Here is a 27,033-nt window from a genome sequence, read left to right on the forward strand (position 1 = left end):
AAAACTTCTTGTGAGGTGCGAAAGGGCCCTACATCCTCTCCCTTATGCACAATATGGTGATTATTAGAGTAATTGAGGGAGGCACGGGGCTAATTTATATGTGAGGCTGGAAGGAATTAGCAAAGCAAATATGTGGCAAGAAGTAGGCTGGTTAGGGCAGGAGGCAAAAGATGAGCAAGCCGCTTGTTAGGGAGGCAGGCACAATATGAGCAAGCCTAGTAAGCCTAGTAGTAGGAGGGCGCCGCATGCAGGCTTGCAGGGCAGCAATATGGCGCCCGGGGGCGGCAGCAGCAGCAAGCAGCAGAGTGCGATGAAGCGGCCACAGCGGGGGCTTGGCGTGGCTGAGCTTGAGCGGATCCGCCTGCAAGAAGAGCAGCAGGAGCACCTTCTTTATCTACACAACGCCGAGCTGCAGCAGCACTTCATGAGCGCCTACTGCAAAGCCAGCGTCTGCATGCAGAAGCCGCCCTTGCCTTCTTCCGCCCTGCATCCGGCCCACCCCCATTTCTCCTGCAATGCCCATATCTCTGCACACGCTTCTAATTACTCTCCATCCCGGCCTTCCCCACCCTCCATCCCTAACCTTTCCCTCCTTGCAACGCTGCCCCGCACATTCATCAAGCCGCCAAGCCTCACCAGCACCATCGACAACCCCGATTCTCTCATTACCGCCGCTGCTCCTCCGCAATCGCTAGCCCCTCCCCCAACCTTCATTCTAAACCCTAATCATGACTTCATCTCCGCCGCCGCTCTGCCATCACCTCCTCACTCCAGCTTCATTCCAACCCCAGCTACTTCCTGCAGCCCTTATATCATTCCGATTTTGGGCACCAGCCCTTCGGCAAATATCAGAACCAGCCCTCATAATTTGATCATGAGCACTAACTATGGAGATCAGGGCCTGCTTGATCTGCAGTACCCAAACCAACAAGAGCACTCATTTTTTCCTATGCATCGTTCAAGCTGCCTCCATGTCACTTTTCAAGCTGCTGAAAATAATGTCAAGGCCACATACAATGCAACAGTGGAGAATGAGGAGATTATACATTCTCTCTCTTTCCCGAGTTGCCCACCCTCTTCCATCAAGCAATTATCTGCCTATAACAACATTGTACCAGAGGTAAACCTTATTCATTATAAGAGTCGAAAATCATGTAGAGTACTATAAGAATCAATAACTATAGACAGTTCTATTCACTGAAGGTTACCTTATGGTGGCACATAAGTGTACAATTAGGGGGGTTTTGTAAGGCAAAAAGGATGGATTTTACAAAGGAGGGAACCGTATATAGGGCTAAATTCTATGACAGTTTTGGTGCATGCAGGTGACATCTTTCTATTACTAATCGCTGATAATTACTTTACACTACAGGCATTATCACCAGCTCTACAAAAATCAATGGAGCTCGAGCTTCCTTCTTTCCAAAAGCAACAGGTAATCCATTTTTGCAGTTTTATAGTGTGCATCTTAATATTGTTCTAAATTGTCTCCAATATGCCCTAAATTCATAAATAGCGTTACACAACCAAAACCATATGGCCCAATGAGTTCTATTAGGCTCTTTAAAAATGATTAAGCAAAGAGACCAGCTAATCATTATATCAGGAAATCATGCAATATGCAAGTGGGAAGGTCTCAGCACTAACACCGAGCATTAAATCACAAGAAGTTTTGGACAAATTCTCACAATAATTCCCACATTGTGACTTACCTCAACCTCATGAGCTTCTGTGAGGGAGCCACTACATACCTAGCTAGGTACGATCACTACAAGAGGTTGTGTGCTCTTGTGATGCTTATAGCGACGAAAATACACTGGGTTTTTTAAACCCCCAGCGTCGCTAAAAGCGTCGCTATTAACGTCGATAAGAGAACGTCGCTATAGTAGTCGCTATTAGCGTTGCTATATAGCGACGCTGTAGAGCTTAATACAGCGACGCCCATAGCAACGCCCGAGATTAAAATTTTTTGGGGAATGCCCTGCCACCCATCAACCATATTGAATGTTTCATTGGTCTATTTACCTTTGAACAAAATTGCAAAGGTAAATATAGACCCAAAATAGTCACCCACATGACAATATAATCATTAACTCCAACATCCATAGTGCGTATTGTTTGTAAAATAAAGATACAAAAATGACAAGCATGAATTGATGGAAGTAAATAAATGACAATTGTAATAGTTACAAACCATTGTCATTATTTAAAAAATATACATGGTTTTCAAAAATACATAGTTACATGGTCTCATGATACATAAGCTAGGACAAAAAGAAACTAATGCTATCTAGCTATGGCTAAACTGACGTCGTTTAATCAGACGTTAAAGCCCTTCCTGCCTGCGTACTCACACTCGTACGGACTGGGATCACGTCCTGTAAACGACCACTGTCAAAACATACAAAGAATCCATTATGTTAGAATTTCAAATCCAATAAACCCTAAACTATCGAACATAGATGCGAACACTTACAAAATCGGCCTCAAATGATGCCCACCCGTCGCTCCCCAAGTGGTGCGATCTCCCTGCCTCTACTCGCGCTCTGGCTGCCTCCTTTTGTTGCTTCCACTTGTCGGGATTCTCACGCGCTTCTTTCTTCGCATGCTTTCAATCTTCTTTGGCCAGCCAATCTGGTATGTTCCATCCATGCTTGATTGCTTTTTGCACTTCGGAATGCTTATGCTTGCAGTATTCGCGCATTCGAACCTTCATCACATCTTCATTGAAGCGGTCATCCCGTGTTGGAACGAGAAACTCGTCATGAAGCATGCTGATGACTCTGTCTTTTAATTCATTCAGTACTTCACTCCAGGTGTTTAGTATGTAGTATCTAAACACCTGAGAGCAAAGACCGCGCATGCGCGAAATCAACATTTTGCCGTCATCATCCAAGATGATGCCGCCGCTGAAGTTGACGGAGTAAGGCAAGCCCTCTCGCCGCTGACGCGTGAACCTGGGTGTCTCGACAGGGGTCTCTAGCGGCGTGTCAACGGGGGTACGGACGCCACGTGTCTCCGCTGGAGTCTGAGCCCCGAAGCGAGGAGTGTCCACTGGAGTGACTCTGGAGGAGTAGCTAGTGGTGTGTAGCTGTGGGGAACGGCACTCAGCCGCGCAAAACCTGGTGTCGATGGCAATGCCGTGGCTGGTGTCGGGACGGGCAAAGAAGGGGAGGGTAAAGAGCCTCGTCGAACACGAGGAGGTGTCGAAGCATCGGTGGCGCCACCCCCACAACAACCGCCACCGCCACCACTAGAGCGCCGGTGCCTAAACGAGTGTGAAGATCGTCTCATCGACACCGAAGCTTCGGAGCGCGCTGAGGACTCCGAAACAGAGGGAGATGCAGATGGAGTAGGAACGCACGATGGTGCACCAGAGCGATGACGCTCCACGTACCACTGTCTCTGCTGGGGTGACAAAGAAGAAATAAACTCGTCATCATCCATACCTGCATTAAACACACGAATATTTAAACTTAATATTGAATGAATGGAGTAGAAAACATGGACAAGTAGATAGAGAGAGAGAGAGAGAGAGAGAGAGAGGAGGAGGAGGAGGAGGAGGTGCTCGTCGTCTCTGCTAATGAGAACATACCTAGAGCATACGTACCTGGAGTGGACGCAAAGACCATTAAATACAATGACGCATATAAATACAATGATGCAATGACGCAATGACGCAAATACTTAATGAGCCGGAGAATTGTACAAGAACTTGAATGTGCATGTAGCTTTGGAATGTTCAAAGGCTAGCAGCAACAGAAAGCGTTCTTCTTCTATTCAAGTTGAGTGATGAAAGAGGCAAGTGCATAACTCTGAATTTACAAAACAGAGCCATCTTGTTCAAATACAATATTTATAGCTTTAAGAGATCTCTCTCTCATCCTTGCATAGCTCAACATAACTTCCTATATCTATATAGAGCTCTCCGTTTAAACAGATGTCCTCTGTTTCATTTTGTAGATCCTCTGCATGCACCCCATAGAGAGTAGCAGCTTGATGTTCGTCTGGCACCACCTCCACGGCTTCTGACTGGGCATCTTCTCCGATCTCCTCCATTGATGCCGCTGTGATAATTGGTACATGGTAGCCTTCATACGTCCGTACACTGCGAGGGGCTACCTCTATGACGTACCACCAGTTTGATGGAGACTTTGTGGGATGAAATATGACCTGCTAGAGCCACATAACTTACATGAGAGCTTCCAAGCACATAAATTCTAAAACACACGTTAACTATTTACATACTTACTTGTTCACAATGCTCGGGTAGTACGAAAGTGTCTCTTAGGTCAGTCCATTTCTTAGTTGAATCCACCTCAAGAAAACCAGACTCTCCTCTACGCACAGTAGCGTTGCGACCCTCCATGATTATCTTGAACCATTGCACGTCGAACAAGTGGACACAAAATCCTCTATAATCGATCCTCAAAATCTCTTGTAGCGTGCCGAAGTAAGTGAGTTCCGCCACCACAGGATCTGCATCAGAGGACCGTCATCGACTAGACTTTTCAAATTTTGCCATGATTCCACAATCTTGAGTAAAACGTTTTTTGTCGATCCGTTCCACCCTAAAATGTCGACCTTTACACCATGCTGTTGTGTATGACTTAGACTACAACCAACAAAGATTATGAGTGGCCGTTCAAACATCTAGAAAGTTACTAGTCGTACATTACAAACTTACCTTGGTCGCGCAACCCCTAGAGTACTCCCACTCTTCCTCAGTCACTTCTTCACCGCACTATTGTGCGCTTTTCAGTTGGTTGTGCAACCATCTTAAGCTCATGAATGTTGGTAGGCTCTCCAGACCCGTCGAATAGTGCATCGGTGGTCGTCTAATTCCCCGTCTCCACTCAATTCTTGCCCTTTGTCGCTCTTGCTTTGCATCCTCATATTGTGAGATCCACTTCTGCATGACTGGATTGTGAAGCATGCAAAATCAGTTGATTTTAGCCTCTAGATCTTACGTCATCTTCTTCTCAACACCGAGATTGCACATGACAATTCCAGATATGCGCTCATCATCTATGGTTCGCCATAGCGTGTCCCGGGCTTTATCGAATCCGTCTAGCCACTCTCCAATGTACACTAGGGACTCTGATACCAACCAACCTTCTGCCATGCTACCCTCCGGACGTGCCTTCTGATGCACATATCCCTTGAGCGTTTTCATGAAACGCTCTAAAAAGAACATCCATCTGGAATGTACTGTGCCGGCTATTTCCACCTCATCAACTATGTGAACAAGAAGATGCACCTGAATGGTTAGCATGGTAGTAGGAAAATGTTTCTCAAACATACACACAACCTCCGCATCATTTAGTTTGGCGAATGGTATGGAGTCTACGTTGATCTCCTTTTGTGAGATCCATTGTACCAACTTCGCAAGTTTGTAGATTGTGTTACGGACGTCAAGAGACAGACATCCTCGATGGAAACCGGTAAAATAAACTACAAAACACGTGCAGCAATGATATTAAAGTACGTCCACACACGAATTTGTTACACAATTCTCACTATAATATACTCCACTATGAACATACCTGACACATTTTATGCCAGTCGTGTGACTTCAAACCGGTAAGCTTTCCTTCTTTAGTAGAGCATTCTGTTAGTCCGGGATAGTCATGCATGGTCCACATTAGAATGCCTCTGATCAAAGCATTCCGTCGACCTGTGTGTCGGCTCATATCCACCACCTCTATGCCAATCCACAATTGTTGTAGCTCTTCCAATAGTGGACGAAGATACACATCCATATTCTTCACTTTATATCACCCCAGCACAATCAAGCTTAGCCATAGGTGCCCCTTCTTCGTAGTCAACCACGAGGGAATATTGTAGACAACGGGCCATACACTGTAAGATGTTGATCTTTGACCAAATGGATTACGCCATCCATAGCCAGGCCTAAGCGCAAATTTTGAGCTTCCCTGGCAAAATCCGTCCATGTTCCATCTATATGTTTCCAGGCTGCACAATCTGCAGGAATCCGTAGCACACCATCCGAAGATTTATTCTCCTCATGCCATGATGCTAGGGTAGCCATGGACTTACATTCGAAGAAATGCTTGATGCGAGGAAGCAGAGGAAAATGTCGCAAAACCTTTTGCGGAATTTTTGTTCCGTGGAGATCTACTCGATATCGTTCGGAATCACATTTCGGACACTTCTCCATGTCTATGTATTCCCCTCTGAAAAGAATGCAGTCATTAGGACAAGCGTGGATCAAATTGTAATCCATCCCCAAGTTTCACAAAATATTTCTTGCTTCCTCTCTAGAATCTGGCATCACATTATCAACTGGTAGTATGTGCTCTTTGAGCAATCTACACAACATAAAAATACGGTACAATTGTGTAAAAGTCTATCAGATCATTATACATTTAGAGTTTTATTAAAGTAAACTAATTGTAATAGATCACTTGAAAAGCGCTATGATGCTAGTGTCACTCCATCCAAACTTTGTCTGCATGTTAAGAAGAACTAGAAGCGCTTTCAATCTAGACACACGTGCTCCATTATACAATGGCGTATTGGCTTCACTTTTCATATCATCATAGACAAGCCTTTTTGAATCCATGATCGTCTCGATCATTTCTTCAATTTCGGGATCAAACATTGCCTCGTTGGGAATGTGGTCTGCATGATCATCCCCCGAGCTGTCAGAGGCTACATCTTGTGGCCTCACATATGCTGCTTGACCAAAGCGCCTACGAACACGTCTATTGGGTTGCAAGATTGCTACCTGTTGGCCAGCGTCAGAGTCCGACAAGTTATAATTGGCAACAACTCGATCTATAATAGATGGATCGAACTCGCCAAATTCGCGAACGTGCTACAAAGAAACGCGTCTTGTCCGTCGCACAGCATGCTTGCAATGGTTACAAGGACATAAGATCCTCGTTGAGAGATAGGTGTTTCGGTTGGACTGCCCCACATCCTCGTCACTACTCATAATGAGGGCAAAAATCTTATAACCTGGACAATAAATTTAATCTTCTATTGACATATATTTAGAATCTTTTATCTCTCTCTCTCTCTCTCTCTCTCTCTCTCTCTCTCTCTCTCTCTCTCTCTCTCTCTCTGTTCCCACTTTAACTACCTCACATTCTCTAGTCATGTCCAATCCCCGCACACCTCGTTCTAGAGGTGCACGGAGATCAGAACCACCGGGTTATAATCTCATCTTTATTGGTCAATGCCTATATTTGTGGGTACAAGAAATCTACACACCCGCGTCTACATGATACTGCATGTAGTGGACAAAACCCCTTTGCCTCTTCTCTAGCTGTAGCATTTCACAGCATCTTAACATCTTTTCATAGTAGATCTTTGTTTGTAGCATGCAGGTACGTCATTCTTGCAGTGTAGCTGATGTCTACTCAAGGCACTTAATTCTTATTCTAGATTTGACGGGATGTGCGTGGTGTATGTGTGTGTGTGTGTGTGACCCTTGAAATCGTCATCTTGCATCACTAATTTCTATGTATGCTCAATTTGCTCTTCCATTAGCTGAACATGACGGCTTATTGTATGGTAGCAGTAGTCGAATATGCATGTGAAATTGCTGGTCCGCATGGACTATTGAGGCTGTGAGCGCAGGAAATTTTCTCGCCATTTTCTTGTCATTTCTTCTAACCTTATCTTAAACGATTTCCTCGTCGTTTCTGATAACCTTAATTAAATAACCTAAATCTAATTTAATATAACAAACCTAACCTAAATCTAATCTAATATAACGTAAATCTAAATCTAACGTAAATAAACCTAAATCTAATCAAACGTAAATCTAACTAAAAATAAACATAAATCTAATCTAATTTAACTTAAATAAACCTAAATTTAATTTAACGAAAGTCTACATCTAACCTAATCTTTAACGTCTTTTGGGATAGTTTCCTACGACGTTAAAACTCTCTTCTTCTTGTGTGTGTGTGTGGGTGTGTGTGTGCCAATAAACAGAGAAAAATGGTATAACCTTTCTATCACCCAAATGTGGTAGATTGGTTATGCCATTTTCCTCTTGAATAACAAGTCTTGGTTTCAACTCCTCGTCGGCTAGATGTTTAGGTCTCTTTAATTAGTTTCCTACGACGTTAAATTAAACTCTCTTCTTCTCGGGTGTGTGCACGTCAATAAAAAAAGGAGAAAAATGGTATAACTTTTCTATCACCGAAGTGTGATAGATTGGTTATGCCATTTCTCTTATGAATAACATGTCTTGAGTTCAACTCCTGTCGACTAGATCTTTAAGGTCTCTTGGGATACTTTCCTACGATGTTAAGACTCTCTTCTTCTTCTTCTCTCTCTCTCTCTCTCTCTCTCTCTCTCTCTCTCTCTCTCTCTCTCTCTCTGTTTTATATATACCTCTCTCTCTCTCTCTCTTTTCCTCTCTCAATGTGTGTGCATTTTTTAATTATTCATATATGTGTGCGTTTTTTTGGTTTATGCATGCTCTCTCTCTCTCTCTCTCTCTCTCTCTCTCTCTCTCTCTCTCTCTCTCTTTTCCTCTCTCAATGTGTGTGTGATTTCTTTGATTATACATGTGTCTATGCGCATTTTTGGTTTATGCATGCTCTCTCTCTTTTCCTCTCTCAATGTGTGTGTGCTTTCTTTGTGTATGCATATGTGTGCGTTTTTTGTTTATGCTTGTGCTCTCTCTCTCTCTCTCTCTCTCTCTCTCTCTCTCTCTCTCTCTCTCAAAAACACAATGTGTGTGTGTGTGTGTGTGTGTGTGTGTGTGTGAAAGAGAGGGAGAGAGAAAGAGGGGAAGGGACCATGAGAGTGAGGAGAGGGAAGGAGCATACCTGGCTCTCCTTCCTCTCCTCGTGTGTGTGTGTGTGTGTGTGTGTGTGTGTGTGTGTGTGTGTGTGTGTGTGTGTGTGAGAGAGAGAGAGAGAGAGAGAGAAGGAGAGAGAGAAAGAGGGGAAGGGAACATGAGAGTGAGGAAAGGGAAGGAGCATACCTGGCTCTCCGTTCTCTCCTCGTGTGTGTGTGTGTGTGTGTGTGTGTGTGTGTGTGTGTGTGTGTGTGTGTGTGTGTGGAGAAGAAAAAGAGAGAGAGAGAGAGAGAGGGAGAGCGTTACCTTGCTTGCTTGAGAGCGCGTCGAAAACTCAGATCTGAGATCTGAGTTTTCGAAAACTCTCGGTTATTTTTTTAGCCATGTCGGCGTCGCTATGAGCGTTGCTATGTTACAAGTAACATAGCGACGCATATAGCGACGCCGTGCATTTTCATATTTAAGCGTCGCAGTATGAGCGTCGCAGTATGTTAAGCATAGCTTGTAGTGGATTGGGGGCAAGGGACCGTCGGCCCGGTGGGGGGGGGGGGGGGCGGTCCCGTGCCCCCAATCGTACCTAGCTAGGTATGCAGTACCTCTCGATTAGAAGCTCATGATGTTACTCATTGTATGAAAAACAATGGAAAAGACAAAGACTTCGTTTTCCTACATGAGAAAATTTCTAAATCTTCTTGTGAATGAAGGGGATGACAGGATTTACGCTAGGGAAGTCCACGCACACAAATTTAGGCCAATCGTAGCTACATATGTCATATTAACACTCCCGGGGAGGTCACCTAATAAAAATGTGACCTATCACGTGAGTTCAATAGAAGGGTATTTAAAGTTCTTAAAACTTACAAAAATATATTTAAAGAAGGGCATTATTTTTTCAAATTTGAAAAAGCTTACAAATTTTTAAAAGAAAAGGGTACATTATATTCTTAACAAAATTCACAGATAAAGAGTTTTACAAACATGTTTTGAACGCACGTGATATGGTAGTTCTACACATAGTGAACCCCCCAAGTTAACACTGAACCCGGACATGAATTAAACCTCAAAAACCCAGCAGAACATGTTGACTCACAATATAACATCATAAACATGAGGAGGGTATACAATGTGCATGCTAATGAGGTGGTTAGCCCATATGACTTGAAACATGGGCTGAGAAATCAAAACCTAGGTCGTGGGAGGTGGGAGATCTTGCGTACTACCTCAATTTTTGCATTTCCCGAGTTTAATTACTCCGTCTCGAGATTCCATCCACCGACCTTGACCATCAATCCCCTCACTCCCCCTCGTTTACTGGCCGATGTTATAACTAGGTTAACATCTTATTGGTGCACTAAGATCATGCGAAGTCTATGAAGCATACTAAGTATATATTGCTTAAGGTTTAAAAAATTTCTTCATAGCTTCAAAGCTTTCAAAGCATTTGCAGAACATTTGTCAAAACCCTCCATAGTAGCAAAACCCTCCATAGTAGCTGCAATATAAGACTCGTTCAACACATAGTTGTCTTCATAGTGACCTAAAGAATTCACTTGTAATGATAAGGAGAAATCACCTTGGGCCCTTGGGGTTTCAACTAAAGAAAATCAACTATATCAAAAATAGGTTTTTGGCAAAGTGTCTCGTTAAGGAGAATCAACAAAGATCCTTTGCTTGGGGCGTACTAAAAAGGGTACTAAAAAACTCATATACTTACATGCTATGAGATAATAAAACTATATATCCTTTTTCCTTAAAGAAATTATGGGATTTTTCTGAGACGGCAATAAAATTAACCCCCTTTTGTGAATGTACTCTTGTTAAATTTTAAACATTTTGCCAAACAAATTAAATACCCCTTATTTTGAGCTCGTGTATTAACTATACTTACATTTTTGGAGGTGCATGCAATGAGACATCACATGCATGCAATTTCTTCCATTATAATGCCCATTAACTAGGTGGTTTACATGACTAGTGGATTACCAAATTCCATTTAATATATTTCTCTATGTGTGGAGTTGATTCCACTACCATATTCATGCAATCGAGTGTTTGAATAAGCACATTGGTACTTTGAAAGCTTGAAGAGTATAACCACATTGCTACTTTCAGACCATAAATAGTAAATTTGATGGAAAAATAACAGAAACAACACTTTCTCTCTACTATAACCAAGTATTTAGTTGGAAAAAAATTCTATAAAACAATTGATTATTACAATTCAATCATGAAGGATTGTTCACATAATCTGGCTTATTTTACAACTTTTTTGATAGAAAGTGAACAAAATTGCTTAATAATTGATTGGGCCTGATAGGAGTGAACAAAATTGCTTACTAATTGATTGGGCCTTAATTTTCAAGATCAAATTTGGGACATTCTAGGAATAAATCTTGGTATATACCATAGATTTTTGTAAACCTTGATTACCTAGCCAATTTACTTCAAAAAAATAAGGCTAAAATATTGTTTTATCAATAAATAATTGGTCTTAAGATTTTGACATTACCTTTAACTATGTGGTAGCCTTAATGTATAATATGTGCTAAGATGTCCTAAAATTCTCATAATGGTTGTTGTCCTACTTTCTAAAACCTTCTTGAAGCAAAAAAGTGGAAAAACAATTTGAATGGAGAAGCTAATAGCTCTTGTGCTTTTTTTAAATGGCGTGGGTGGCAAACTGATACTTTGATTGAATGCAGGACATGGAAAACCATTTTAATGATACATGGACAAAATGTTGTCTGGATCTTAACTTGACACAACAAGATTATGATATAGCTGCTTCATTCGATGCCACAAGACCTCCATGGAAAATAAAGGGTACCTCCAAAGATAGAGGATCTTTTAGCATGGGTAGCTTGCCAAGGTTTGCCTTTGACATCTTCCTTTACATTTTACTTTTAGATTATAATAAATAGCTATAATCTCCCTTTTGTTGTGTAATTCAAGTCTTCATGTGTATTTTTCTCTCCCTCGTGTGTGTGTGTGTGTGTGTGTGTGTGTGTGTGTGTGTGTGTGTGTGTGTGTGTGTGTGTGTGTGAGAGAGAGAGAGAGAGAGAATGTGACAAGCTTTGCATTATTTCACTCCTCTTTGCATGTTATAGAGGGAGGATCAGCTCTATGGATGTTCAATGGCTTGGGCTCTAGTAACTCTAGAAGTGAAGGTTGTCGACTAGCTAAATATTGGTTGAGAAGGCAATTGATCGTCTCATTTGCTAGCATATACATGCTTCTAGGTAGTTAGCAAATACTCAATAAAGGACCTTTGTTTATGAATTTCTAGGCTAGTTTAGCTATTTTTATAATAGTTGGCCCAAGTTCATCTTTGTTTTAAAGCAAGAATGAATGACTACTTTGACAAATATCACTTTTGCTAGACCATCTTTAGAGAAGGCTAGAAATAACTAGACTCTCCAATAACCTCAGGGGGTTCACCGTTCAATACCCCCTTATATAACGTGTGTTCGTAGGATATTAAAAAAACCCCTCTTTTAACATGTCTAAATGGATAAAATGATACCTTATTTTAGGAATTAATTCAAAATTGAATATAAAAACCCCTTATTTTAATGTATCTCTGTTAAATTGCTAATTTTTTTGCATTTTAAAACCACTCCTTTCGAACTCATGTTATACATTAACATGATTACATAGTGCACCCCTCGTGCTAATAATTATCTACTAAGACTACTTATTTACAATGGTTGTTTTTGCCTTTCAAAAATCTCTCCAATTAAAAAGAGTAATAAAAATTAGATTGAAGGCTTTGCAGATATTCATTGTAGAATGTTTACAATAAAGCTAAATAATTGCAAAATTTTATAGAAGGCTTTGCATTGCTTATATTGACTAGCTTGAACAAATTTGCTAATAATTGCCAAAATTTAAGAAAATTTCACCATTGTGTTCAATGGTGAAAGGTTCTCTCTATCTTTACATCTTATACTACCTTGAGGAATGTCTACCTATTCCATGGGCAGTTGGCCCTTATCTTGGTCTTATTCAAGTATTTTTTAATGTTCTTTGGTTTGGTTGAGCTAAATTTAGTTCTTCCTCTTTGGGTCTCGATGATTCTTCCCTCTCACTCTTGTGTTGAAGCATGCACTGTCTTGAGAAGACCTTTGCATGATTTCTCAAGTGATGTCCAATTATCTTTTCCAACTTACTCTTGGCTTTCTCATCTAACAAACCTACAAAACTGCCATGATCTAAATTTCCTAAAACTCTAGAACCAAAAAGTAGCTAGTTGTGTATTTGGTTTATCACATACATTTTCACAAATAATCATTACCCTTCCTCTCTTCTCCGGTTTATATATGTTCTCCTCTAAGAATTTGTTCGAACTCTTGGCTTAAATTGGGAGTTCTATTCTTCCACAAAATAATTGGACATGCACATTTCTTAGATTAGGAAGTTCTACTCAGAAACAGTTTAAAGCTTCCTTTATCTTACTTAGTACTTCTAGAATTCAACTTATGCATGAACATTCCTTCCGCGATCTCGCATTGAAAAGTGAAAGAATGGGTGTAGTATAAATCACAAGTACTTGAAAGAAATTACACATTCTTGTCAGCAAAGGTTCACTTGCTATATGTCTTTTGTGATTGGTTTTTAATGTCTTAATCACATATGTATTGGCATTTGGTTGTTTTTGGCAATCCATATCCACTTGGCATAAACACACACACCTCCAAGGACTCGGTCATTTTTGAAAAAATGTAACCTATCACAGTAGTTCAATAGAGGGGAGTTTAATTCTCTTTAAACTTACAGAAAAACACTTACAAACTCAAGGATTTTTTTTTACGATTTCAAAAAAAAAAGAAAGTTTGAAAGAAAAGAATCCATTGAATTCCTTTGAAAATTCATAGGTAAGGGGATTTAAAAAGGGGCCTTGAATGCACGGACATATAAGCTTTTGTTTACATTTGAGTGGCAAAATAAAGGGAAAGTCTCTCATCCTACAATAAATCTACCCGGTCATCTTTTAAGTACAATCAAACAAAACTTGTTGAAATGGTTTGATATCCCATGTACTAGACCCCTTAAACACCTTCAAAGCACATTAAAAAGTTTTTTTGATACTTGGACATGCATACAATAAGAATTTATGAATATATCATTTTTAACAAAAAGACTGTCACCTGTTCTAGGCCTCAAAAACATTCATGCTATTAAATTTAAAAGCCAGTTTAGTGGCTTTTCACTATTTTTAAAAAATCATTAGTTTTTCTTTTGTACTTTTTTGGGATAAATGATCTATTAAAATGTTCCTCTATGCGATAGGACCTCATTGATATCCTATGTACATGGTTTCATGAAAAATAGGTAGCCTTAAAGCCAATTTTATAAGATGAGGTGCCCAGCCACAATTAGCCACAATTGTGGTTTGAGCCACTTAAATGGCTCAAACACAAACCTAGTGTTAAGTGCAAGAGGGGGTGTGTGTGTGTGTGTGTAGGTGTTTGTTGGGGGGAGGTGGGCGGTTTCACTTTATGTAAACCTTCTATATCACATGCATTCACCTATTTTAAAAATCCCTTATTTGTGAATTTAAAATGAATAAAACACACCCTTTTTCTTCAACGCTAGTCATGTTTGTAAGATACGAACGTGTCATGTTTTTCCACCAAATCTTTAGGTTCATTTTATATAAATAGAAATAAGATTTTGAGGTGTTGTTCGTTGTCTGATTAGGTCATGATGTGATACTTGAGGATTTTATTCTATCTCAAAATTTCACCCAAACTTTAAGCTATTTTCTCAAAAAGTTAGGTAAAAGGCCTATAAATTTTAAAAAACAAGGTGAAAGTTCACTATGGCCTACATAATGCTATTGAAAGGAATTTAATAATAAGAGGGTTCGTTGTGAGAGGAAAAATGAGAAAGTGACACTAGCATTTAAGAAAAATTTGTTGCCATAGAGTATTGCACTTTCTGAAAACAAGTGTAACAATTACTTATTTAGATTACAATATATTCCAAAAGCATAAAAAATAATGACTAAACCAATATTCAATGGCTCTCTTTAAGGAGAGAGGTAAACACATGTCAAGATCTCTCACAAAGATGTAAAGGAAATATTACAAAAGAAAGTATTTCCCCATGTGGCACTAATCTGCAAGCTTTATCCAATGGTCCACAATTGCACCAAAAATCCAATGATTTAGTGAGGACTCCTCATGTAGTCTAAAAAACTCATGTTAACAAGTCATTTATAATAGGTATTTACACTTAATGTAAGAAAAATTATCCTCAAAGAGTATTTTCCATGCCTTCTATAAATATGAGTCAAAAAATTATAATTTTTAAAATGTTGACTACGAGATATTTTATGGTCTTTCAAAGCTCATATTAAAGAATCAATGTGGTCTTAGTACAAAGCTATGATCTATAGTGTTTTTATATGTTAAAACAAATCAAGTTTTTTTTTTTAAGATTCAATTTTGCATAAATTTATAAATTGATCTACATTTTTGCAATTTTTTCAGACAAAATCTATCAAAAACTAACTTGTAACTAAAGAAGCATACAAATGAGAATATTAATGCTCCAATTGGGCTTTTCTTGAGGAATATGCTATGATTTATTGATAGTAATGAAAAATCTGAAGTTATTTTTATTTTTATTTTTATTTTTATTTTTTTCAAAACTCACAATTGTGAGTGGATAGTATTAACATCAGAAATATACATCAACCTCAAGCTCAGACCGAGCCTTGAGGGTCAGAGGATTACAAGTTCTCTACTTTGAGATCTTACAGAAGTTATTTTTATTTTAATACTTAATGTCTCCCATGTAAAATAAACATTTGGCTTCACTTCACACAAAAAAACTACTACTTGTAGTTTTCGCAAACATCAATATCTATCATTCTAAGTAATTTACTTAGATAGCATACATGTCTATATAGCATGACAAAACTAAAAATTATATAAATGAAATTTTTTATTTCAAGCATGCTCAAATACATGAAAATTGTGTATTGGACACATGCAACTTTACACAATTGAGACACAATTTAATGTAACCTCAAAGTTGTTTTCTATTAGATGCAGCTTGTAAAAATATTAGAAATCCCCTTTTTTTTTTCAAAACTCACAATTTGTGAGTGGATTGTATTAACACTAGAATGGTAACATGACATTTCTATGTCCTTGGACACTTTAGTGTCCTGTTAAGTGACCATTTGCTTGAATTATTTGAAGACTATGAAAATGAATTTCTAAGTGCTATATATCCACAAAGTTGTCTTATGAGCTGAAAAAACGTGACTTTTTTTTTCGGAATATCGATCTCACTCGTTAACCTTACTCTTGCACAACATTTTTAAACCTAAACTGTGTGAAAAGACAGGTCCTTTTTTGGCTTTTTCTCAACTTTTGCAACTACACCACTCTAAACTTCATGTTTGGTTTAGATTGTTAGAGGATAAGCCTTCATAGTTCACAACATGTTTTGATGCTTCTAGGGAGAACTAAGTGTTACAATTGAAAGTTATGACCAACTTACAAGAATTGCATAATCTTGTTTTTTGGCCAAAATTAGCACTTTTATGATTTTTTTGGTGGCTTTCTTGATATCCAAATGCAATTTTGATCGTGTAATGGCATGTATAACATAAAGCTAATCTTCCTTGAGTTTTTGGGGACCTAATACGCTATATAGCATAGTATATGATGATGGTTGAGTTTTTTGATTGCTGAAGAGTACAAGACATTTAGTGTAACAAGTATAGCTTTCTCAATATTGCTAGTTTCTCGGGCCAATTGTGTGTATTTTGTAGCTAGTAACTTTGTCTAATTATAAATTACAAATTTGGCTAGATATTGAGTAGTTTCTTTGGGATTCTAGAGGTCATAATGCTAAACCCAATTTTTTCATGTTTGCTGTATTTAGCACTTCATCATTGTCCCCAAGTTTCCACTTGGTAAGAGATCCATTATTCTTTTGACATGCTCCATGGCTTCTTTTGAATCCAGCGGCCCAAAGGAAAATAAGAAAACATGTATATAGTATCAGTATTGAGCGTGACTATAGAAACTTTAGTGATAGGTCCGCAGAATGGTAAAAATGCAACTTTTTTGTACCTTTTTTTTGCCCCCAAAAAAAATAATGAGGCAAAAGTAACCATATGTTTTGATCACCAACCCATTGAAGTTAACGGGGCATTTTATCTCATGTTCTACAAAAATCCCCACTCTTATTTATATGCAATCAACCATAAGAAATGGTTGTTTTGGGTCAAATGCACTGGTCCATCAACTTTGGAGGCTTGTTGTGACCAAGATATGATAAATTTTACAAGTTTCTCATCTTTTCCATAAGTAGTAGTCCTTGTACTATAATCTCATGAAAGGATTTTTCAAAATGAGTGGATCTACTATGGTTTTGGAATTTTTTCCCGCAACCTTGAAAGGACACTTTTATGTCCTGTTAAGTTACTAGACTAGTGTTAAGTACAACATAGAATTTACAGAACAGCCTCGTGCTCAGGTCGAGCCTTGAGGTGTTGGAGATTACAAATTGTATGTCTACCGTCTCTCACCTAGGCTAATCCTTCCCACAGGTTGACGATATGGCATGGGTATCCCTAGACCAGTCTCCTGAATCTTGCTTGCTTCTGAGCGTAAAATGGTTCTTTCCATTTAAAGCTTCACTTTACTTTCTTGTCTTTTCTTTTATTTAGAATTCTTTAGAATGTGACTTGTTGGTTCATTCAAGGCTCACTTTTTCCTTTTCTATGTTTGGAGAAAAGACCTCTAGTTAATATATTAGAGAAATACCAGTGAAGCTCTAGTGGCAAGAGTCACACTTTCTATTTTAATGGATTCTTTGAGCGGCCTTTTAATGGAGTGTATCTCTATTCACTACTTTTTGAAGACCCTACTCTTACTTTTAAACCAACATCTTGGAATTTGAGAGGCATATGTGGAATTCTAGAGCCATGTGTGATGCTACACCCCAAGTTAATAACACTTATTTAGGAATCCATTACTAGTCTTCCTAATCTCATAAAAATAAAAATTCTTTCAAAACATTTTAAATGAGTAAGTGAAAGGTGAGTTTAGAAAATGAAAAGACACATGAAGGTGGAAAGGCAAAACATATACAAAGGTAAAAACTCAAGAGACCTTTTATGTCCATATAAAGAGGTGGTCTATTTTTCATTGATCCATTTGCGTTTCTCTTCTTCTTTATTTTTCATTTAGCATTTTCTTCTCTTTAAAGTGTCCTCTTTCTCTCTCAATGGTGTATCCATTCTTCTCCCATCCAACCAATGCAATAGCAAATCTACGTGCTTTATCATTGCGCCCATTGTTGCATGCTATAAATTAGCACATTGTTTTTGGTGTTGTTGAGGGAATCTTTGAATTAGGAATACCTTTTCATTTTTTTAAAGCCACTAGGAATACCTTATTTTCATTATGAATCATGATCCTTCACCTTGTTTTTAGTCTTTTCTAGGGAGATCAAACAAAACAAGAAGTCATTAAAGGACATCTTGATGGCCTTCTTTTCATATAAATGTAATGTCATTTTTTTATTTTTTCCATCCTCACAATTGTGAGTGGAGGATTTGTACTAAGTCCAAAAGGAATGTATAAATATCCTCAAGTACACCAAGTTCCTTGAGGGATAACAATACATAATTTGAGCTACTTAGTCCCTGATGGATGAGAGCAGCTTAGACAATTACATTTTGGTGGCTAGTAGAAATTGGACATAAGTGGGCTTTGATTGTTTGATACTAGTCTTCAGAGTTCTTATGTTTTTAGATAGAGAAGATCACTTCCTTGATTTCTTGAATAATCCCTTTGAAGTTAGATGTTCACTTTTCGTTTTTGAAGATATGATGGTTTGTAGCCTTCCAAGTTTTAAGTAGCAAACGGACAATATGTGTACAAATTAGATGGCTTGGTTCTTTCAAATCTTACCTCCCAAGAGAAGGTCGTTCTTTAAGAACAAGATCTTCCAAGTCTTTTGTACCCATTTACATAATTTTCACTAGGACTCTTGTAGTAATTGTGGAACAAATGGAGGGGATCCTCAGTAGCCACTGTGTAGCCTTAATATCTACCAAGCCTATTTCTCTAGTTATTGATCTTCTAGGTCTTTTGAACCTTTTTACATAATTTTTCCACTAGGCCTCTTGTAGCAGTTGTGGAACAAATGGAGGGGATCCTCACTAGCCACTTTGTAAACTCGGTATCTACCAGAGCCTATTCCTCTAGTTATTATCTTATCCGCCCATAGTGCCTTCCATAAGAAGATCTTCATAGTTAGGGGCCATTGTGGGTCCCATATGTTACCTGCTATCAACAGTACCCATCTAGATTCACAACCAATGCTTCCACCATTGTTAATTTAGTGGGAAAATGTCTAGCTAGTACATAAGTTTTCCATAATTTTTTTAGTTTGTGGTTTGGTGAGGTTCTTATTCTCAGACCAGTGCCAAGTTTTCCAATTAATTTTGCCTCACAAATAGGCAGTGTAAGTATATAGCACAGACTATTGAAAACTCTATTGATCAATAGTCACTCAATGTTATTGAAATTGCATTGGCTGATCTACTTCTTTCTATCTCATGTCGTCCTTGTCCTAGAATTGGGTCAAGTGAATGAGACCTTTTTTCTCTTGACTTTTCTAGCAACTTCTCTCCAAAACAGACTTAGCATATCAATTTTCACTTTTGAGATCCAAGGGAATCAACGGGGTATGGAGTTTTTGAAATATTTGGTTGCTTCTCCGCATTCAAGTGTCTTTGATGCTAGCTCCTAGTGTATATGGAAGTGCCATGCCTTAAGGACATGATCAATCCACAAAGGGAAGCAAGACCAAAGCTTTGCAAAAAGCTTCAAACTTCTCACAAGGCAATGCCTTTGTGTAGAGATCTACAAGGTTGTCCTCATGTGTCAGCACATAAACAAAGCTGATCTCACCTACTGAGAGTCTCTAACATAGTGATAATGCACCTCAATATGCTTTGTGTGAGCATGAAAAACTGGGTTCATTGCAACTATCAATGCACTCTGACTATCATTGTAGATGATGTTGGCAGTGTCTTGTCCAACATCCATAATGCGTCATAGCTATGCAGACTACCATATACTTAGCCTCACAACTGGAAGTGTCCATAGTAGGTTTCTTCTTGCTTAACCATGATATGCATGAATTTCCAAGCATGAAATAAAAACCACTTGTGGACACTTGCATGTATAACAATCGGCCCAGTTTGAGTCCAAAAAGGCATGCAAATTTGGTGGCAATTATCCCCCCTTGGGATAAAACAACCCAAGATGTAAAGTGCCACTCAAATAGTGAAAGATCCTCTTAATAGCCTTCCAATGCTTAGACCTTGAGCTATGCATAAATCTGTTAACTTGTGAGACTAGAAACTGAAGATCTAGCCTTGCATTCATAAATAAAGCATCCCTGATAAAGGGTAGCATCAGCAAGATCTCCAACATCATGAAAACTCAATTTCAAACCTATCTCTATTAGAGTTGCAATAGGTTTGCAGTCCTCAAGTCCAAAATAGTATGGTTGTGTGTATCTTGCTTGACACAAAGCAATACCTCCATCACACTGCAGAAATTGGATTTCCAAGTAATGATGCAAAAACCCAAGTCTTTCATCTTGAAAGTAGCATTCAAATCAGCCTTAAATTCAGCAATATGTGTCTCATTTAGGCGACAATGGGAAATAAGTCACCCTCATGCTTGACATACAAAGTGCTTTTAGTTGGACTGTTAGAAAAGCTTTTTTTAACAAACTAAGTGTCAGCTTTCTCATACCAAACACAAGGGCACTGCTTCAACCTATACAAAGCCTTCTTACATTTGCACACTTTATCTTCTTATCCTTTCTTGATAAAACCACAAGGTTGTGTTACATATATATTTATGTACATTCCATCCAATATGAGATGCCAATGCACATAGAAAACAAATAGTATCGATACGCATCTTGATTTCGACCAATGCTTACCCCACTGCTTGTTCAAGGGTGAAACCAACCCGTTGAGACCACTAGGGTGTGGTAAATGTCCTTGGCGTGCGTTTTAAGAAAATTTATGTTCTTGGGCCACCGCCATGCTTTCGGCATGAACTTGGACTTGCAAATAGCTAGATAGAATCTATTTAGCCCTTCTAAATCTCTATTGACCAGTATACTTTCAATCCCACTGAGGTGAAACTGGGTAGCCAATTCGTCTATTCCTTTACATCTTCTATTGTTGTTGTTGTTCCAAAACTAGTCCAGTCAATGTAGTCCTTTGTTATTAATCTTTCTAGTAACTTTCCTCCAGAATGGGTTCAATAGGATGCTTCCCGCCTTAGATAGGCATGGGGAAAAACGAGTTATAGAGTTGTGAAAATACCTTGCTATCTCTCCCCATTCAAGGCCTCCGTCGCTCTGTTGCATTTTGAAACAAGCTCACGTGTAGTGCCCCCAAGCCTTAGGCCAGACCACCAAAGGGCAAGCAATTTGTCGTACATCTCAAGCCCTCTCCATTGGCCACTTGAAAGCATATTTTAGCATTGTCCATCATGTCCTTTGTCATAATAGCCCAAACCTGGTCTTGCTTTGTGATTGTTACCATAAATATGGAACATTGTGCCTCTGCATGAGCACTAGGGTTCAAGTTCCCGATATCACCTTGCTCTACTGGTCTCGCTATGAACTCCCTCTAGCTAGCCCATTGCCAAGGCAAGTCTTTATTGTTTTTTTCCTTACAAATCTTTTCACCTATTTCAAGAATTCTTTCCATTTTTATTTGGCCAACTTAAGCAACACACCATTGAAGGCTATGTATAGGAGCATAAACAAATTGAGCACTTTTGTTTAGCTTGGGAAGGGGAGAAGCACATATTCCCACCTTCACATCTTGTTCCTTACCTTCTCCAAGACCCATAAGAATCTTTGCTTGTGGGTTACGTCCGCCCCAAGTGGGGCTCCCAAGTGCCGGGATACCTTCCCTTTTGACAAATCTTCCCTGTCCACAACGATGGATCAAAAGAGTCATTTTTTGAGAGTGAAATCAACCTTGATTTTTCAATACTACACTTTGACCTTGATGCAAAGGCATACATTTGCACAACCTTGAGAGCCTTCCTTATCACCTGTGGGCAAGCTTTGAGGTAGAGTAGGGAGTCATCCACAAAGAGCTTTGCAAGAATTTGGTCATTTTTTGGTAGGGACAACCCTTGAATCTCCCCTCTTGCAATGTTGTCTTCAAGCATAGTAACCAGACCCATCTATGAGTGAGTGTATAAGGCCCCAATTCCTCTTAACGTTTAGGGCCCTGAAGAATTGTGCTTGATTGGCCTCCTATGGATGCGAATAGGTTTCTCTGGGTAATATTTTGTCCTTCCTCGCCTCCTCGAGTTTTTGATTGTTCGGGTCAAATTTAGCTTCTACCCACCTTTTATGCTCAGCTTCAGAGGCCGACCCATTCTATTTTTTGGAGGTTGGTAGTTCTACGTCATCAACAAGCTGCTTAAGGCACTCCTTGCGGCATTTCTTCCTTCTAGAGCTTGCAATTTTGGTTGCTTTTTTAATATTCTTAGTGAAGATATCCCAAGCCCTAGGGTTTGACAAATCCAACTCTTTTCAAAGCTTGCTCATATCTTTCAAGGCCAAGCTTTTGAAAAGAGTGTCTTTGAAAAGGTTGACCCCTATAGCAAGTAACTTCTTAGACCCTTTGGGGTAGTGACCTTCTCTTTTGGCTTTTTTGAGTTTCATGCACAACAAAAAGTGATCTGACAAGCATTGTGTAGTCACCACCTTCATTTCAAGAAGTGATGGCAATCAGTCAGCTTGATGATAATAGTAGCAACCCTCCAGCCGAGATTCCATGCCAGCATATTACAGGCTGGTGTACGTGAACCCGCGGATGCTATTCCAAGGGTCCACCTCCCACATGTCCACTAATGCCCACTTCTCACATAAGCTAAGCCATTTTTCTTTTTTTGGAGCCAGCTATGATCCGATTCATTCCTTTCTCTTCTCCGCCATACTAAAGTCTCCAGCAAAGGAGCCATTCCCCTTCAATAGGGATGTCTTTCAGGTGCCCCCATCGTTTGTTGGCTCTTTATTTTGTCTTTGTAGGTTTTCTCACCTTAAAATATTGAAATTTAGAGATAAACCAAAAAAATTGTAGATGGAATTACACTAAAGCTGGGGGGGTTTGAGCAATGACCAAGTTTATACCACAAACTTTGAAAACCTGCAAATGAGAAGTTTTAGAGGTGAATTGCCTATATTCAAATGTTTTTGCACTAAATTCATCTAGGCTTTGTAGGTTTTGTGCCAGACTCTAGAGATAGGTGGGGCTAGACTAAACATTGGTTTTCTTGAGCACTCACCGGTACATTAAGATAACTAAATTTTAAAAGACCTTCAAGTCCCAGCATTCAAAAAAAAACTTTCTAGAAAAATTTGAATAGCCTACCCGTGGAAAAGAATAGAGATGATTGACTATATTTGAAGATCTATAAATGCTAAATCTCTCCAAAATATGTAGGTCTTTTCATTTTTAATTTGAATTTAGGAATAATTTTCAAAAATTTATTGGTGCAACTACATTAGACATTTGAAGGGATTCCTTTAGAATCACCCCTTCTTAGAAGAAGAGCAATATTTTGAGGCACCCTTTCAAAGACACCCAAAAGAAAAACATACATCATGCTACTTAACATAATAAAAGATAGAATATTCTAGACACTTCTCTTCATGAAAAACATTGATTTTATTCTATTTTCTTGAATTAGCTTCTCTATATGATGTTAGTTTTTCCAAAAGAGACTAAAACCATCTTAAATTCTGATTTAAAACATATAGAAATACTATAATCATTATAATAAGATTGGTCAAGTTCATTTCTAGGTAAAGACAACAATGGATTGCATCTAGAAACATCAAAGATAACATCAAGTCTTTGCATTTAATGCCCAATATCTAAAGCTTGACTTTATTAATAATGGAATTTTATCTTTATATTTATTTTGTTGTAGGATTACCCTAATGAAATGGCATGACCCGATATCAATTGAAATTCTTGCCCTTTTGACTTTAAGGGAAAATGCACTAAGAAGGGAAGACGGATGTCAAATCGTATTGCCAATCAATAAAACCCCCTTGGAAGGCATCCTCCTATTTTTAGGGTTGGATAACTCTATATACAAAAATTGGATAGATCAATCTTTAATCACATAATTATCCTATGATTTGCCAAGCATACATAAATCCCTTTTAAAGAAATCCTAAACAAGAGATCATTCAAAATACGCTTTTTCTTTTGCATTTCTATACGATTTCTTGCCAAATCTTTACATGATTTTTTTCTTTTTCTTATCGTCTCAAGCAGCCAATTTCAATTTCCAATTGGCTCAAGGCTAAGTTGGGGCATAGTTTTTCCGAACACATTGTAAAATATAAACTATGTTGGTACTATGCATATGTAAGGTAGTACATTGAATACTAAACAAAGATTAAGATGAGTGTAATTAGCAGTCATGGTTTGAAACATTCAATGAAGACAGATCAAAAACACTATGATTAATGCATAAACTAATAAGAGATTTGCAATGCTTAGACTGCTTAGCATGTTGAGTTTTGCAACTCACACAAAGAAGATAAATGTACCTTTCTCATCCTACCTCTTTCAAGCTGTGTTAGGATTTGAAGGGCAACCTATTCTTTCAAAAGATGGGTTGTAGAAAAATGCACCCTTCCCTATAGAAGGGTTTATTTTCAGTTTGCCCTTTCAATGAGAAAATTTTGCATAAGTTACAAGGCAAGATACTATATTCTGTCAATGAGTATAACCAATATACATATAGATATTGTAAATGAGTATTAATATATATAAAATGTTTTTTAATTAGCCCTTCCATTGACATGTATTCTTTTTTTTCACCCTTCTCTATAAAAAAGGATAATTTTGAACAAGCCCTTCCAATGATAGACTCAAAAAAAAATTGGCCTTCATACGATCGGCAAAATGCCTTAAGAAGGGCAGATGGGTGTCAAATCCTATCACTGCTTTCAAGGTATACAAAAGACAAACCTTCTCAAATTATATGGAAATTGTACAAAACTTTTCAAACCTTTGCTCAAAAAAAAACACTTATGGGATGCGGAAACAACTGTCAACATTTTCATGCAAGTACGTGATTTGTGTGCACAAAACAAAGGTACACTTCATTTCAAAAAACACGTGCATTATGTGCACACACAAAAATTGCAAGAGGGTAGCCGTCAAGAAAACACATGGTTCATGGATACAAAGAAATGCAGGCATGTAATGTCGAGCACGACGGTGCATAAACAGGATTCACATGCACGAAAAATGTGCACTTTTTTCATCTTTGAGCTTGATCGCAACGTTATGTGCACGTGAATGTATGATGCATACGCATAAAAAAATTAGGCACACAGTATTCATGTGCACAAAGAATGGCATTGAAAGGGCTCTAGAACTTTGCATGCTCATCTCCACCCAACCATATTCCTATATTGGCCACTTGGCCCCTATATACGCCACCTTGCCCCTTTTTAGGAGACTACATGATAGTGCATGCTTATCATAGGGTCGTGCCCTTCTGGTCCTACCATTTCCTTGACATTATTCTCTCCTCGTAGAAGCAAAAACAAAAGTGGGATATTCTTCTTAAGAACACAAATGTTTTTCAAGTGTCCCCTTCCTCAGGCCTAGCTTAACCTATACCCGGATAGTTAAGAAGACGTCCAGGTTTATGCGGTTGAGTGGGAGGTTCAATGCAGTTGAGTGGGAGGTTCAATGAAATCAATAAGAACATCTTGATGGATTACATTGTTGTCCCTTTGTAGCATTTAAAAAACAATTTACATAAAAAACAGGATGAATACAAGAGTGTGTAGACCATATTTCTAACTCACTTGAGTATTTTGAATGGGTCACAGCACCTAAGAGGTAACAAGATGGAAACTAGTTGATATAAATCATTAAAGAGTTCTATTGCTCCTCTCAAAAATGCTTTTGTAGCATGATTTTTGAGGCATTCTTTATGTGTCAAGCACTACAAAGAGCATGCAAAAGTTTGCTCTAGTCTCTCCTTGTTTTGTGGCACCACTAACTCAAAAATTGTGAGAATATAATTTAACCTCTTTAAAGATTATTTTTCTTTTTTCCTTGTGAAATAAATGAAAGGATCTTTCAAGGTCATGCAAGCTCCGTCCTATGATAAAAATGTCTAAGATGTCTATAAAAATGTGTAGATATACTCTCACATTTTATGATGAAAAATAGACTCTTCCTATGGGTATAGTTTTTGCCTACATATACATAAGTGTAGAGTAGCTTATCAAGAAAAAGGGAATTTATGAGAGAAGGATTAGTCCATTAGGTTTTTATACCACTATTTCTTGTATCTTGCTTGTGTGTGTGTGTGTGTGTGTGTGTGTGTGTGAGTGAGAGAGAGAGAGAGAGAGAGAGAGAGAGAGGTGTGCAAGGCCTACACAATGTCCCAAAACTTTTTTCTACACATACAAATACAAACACACACAAACATGCATGTTAGATCTTACCATAGAGACATTTATTTTTCCTTCAAAAATTTAATATGTTATTGTGATTTGTCTAACACAAAAATGCATGTATAATCAATCTCTTTGCGGCGGCCACCAAAAGAAAACTTCTTCCTCCAATTCTCAACTTGATTGTGTGATGTTAACTTTACTCATCAAAAAAGACATGCGATACAATGCTAACAAGTCGTTTTTGGTGGACAATTCCATCTCTTACTTTCAATGCCAAAATGTAGAGACAATTTTTTGAAGTTGGGACCTCCAATAGCAGTTGAAAGAGCAGAAGAGCAAGTAAGCTGAAAAGTTTGTTTTCAAGATGACAAGAGGAAATTTGTCACTTACATGTAGCCTTTCAATTTTTGGTGTGTACAGATGCACCTCTACATGCATACCAACATAATGAAATCTTTTGAAGGCTCAAAAGCTTTGGAGGAAAATTCATCTCATAACAACGTGGTGAAAGCAAATGTGGTAGCAAAGCTAGACTTAAATCTAAAGCTTTCTCTACCCAACTTAGGGATTTCATGAGGATATCTAGGTGGTGAGAAATGGTGTGTGAGTTGTTCCTTGTATACAAAATAAAGAATCAAGAATAAATTCTAGTGGATATTGGTAATTAGAATTAGCTTTCTGTATTGTATTTTTGTAATAATAGATATTACTTTGTTGGTGTT

The 27,033-nt window shown here is 38.5% G+C and overlaps 1 protein-coding gene across 1 annotated transcript; it reads left to right on the top strand.

The window, feature by feature from the left end:
• The first annotated feature begins 111 nt into the window (after positions 1 to 111).
• On the top strand, positions 112 to 27,033 carry LOC147454710 (uncharacterized). Its single transcript, XM_086516568.1, has 5 exons — positions 112 to 1,120; positions 1,373 to 1,435; positions 11,488 to 11,654; positions 26,596 to 26,650; positions 26,732 to 27,033. The coding sequence occupies exons 1-5, from the start codon at positions 206 to 208 to the stop codon at positions 26,885 to 26,887; spliced, it is 1,356 nt and encodes a 451-aa protein (XP_086372694.1). The 5' UTR covers positions 112 to 205; the 3' UTR covers positions 26,888 to 27,033.

This window comes from Adiantum capillus-veneris, chromosome 7, assembly GCF_014529385.1.
Source record: "Adiantum capillus-veneris isolate H3 chromosome 7, ASM1452938v2, whole genome shotgun sequence".
Taxonomy (NCBI): domain Eukaryota; kingdom Viridiplantae; phylum Streptophyta; class Polypodiopsida; order Polypodiales; family Pteridaceae; genus Adiantum; species Adiantum capillus-veneris.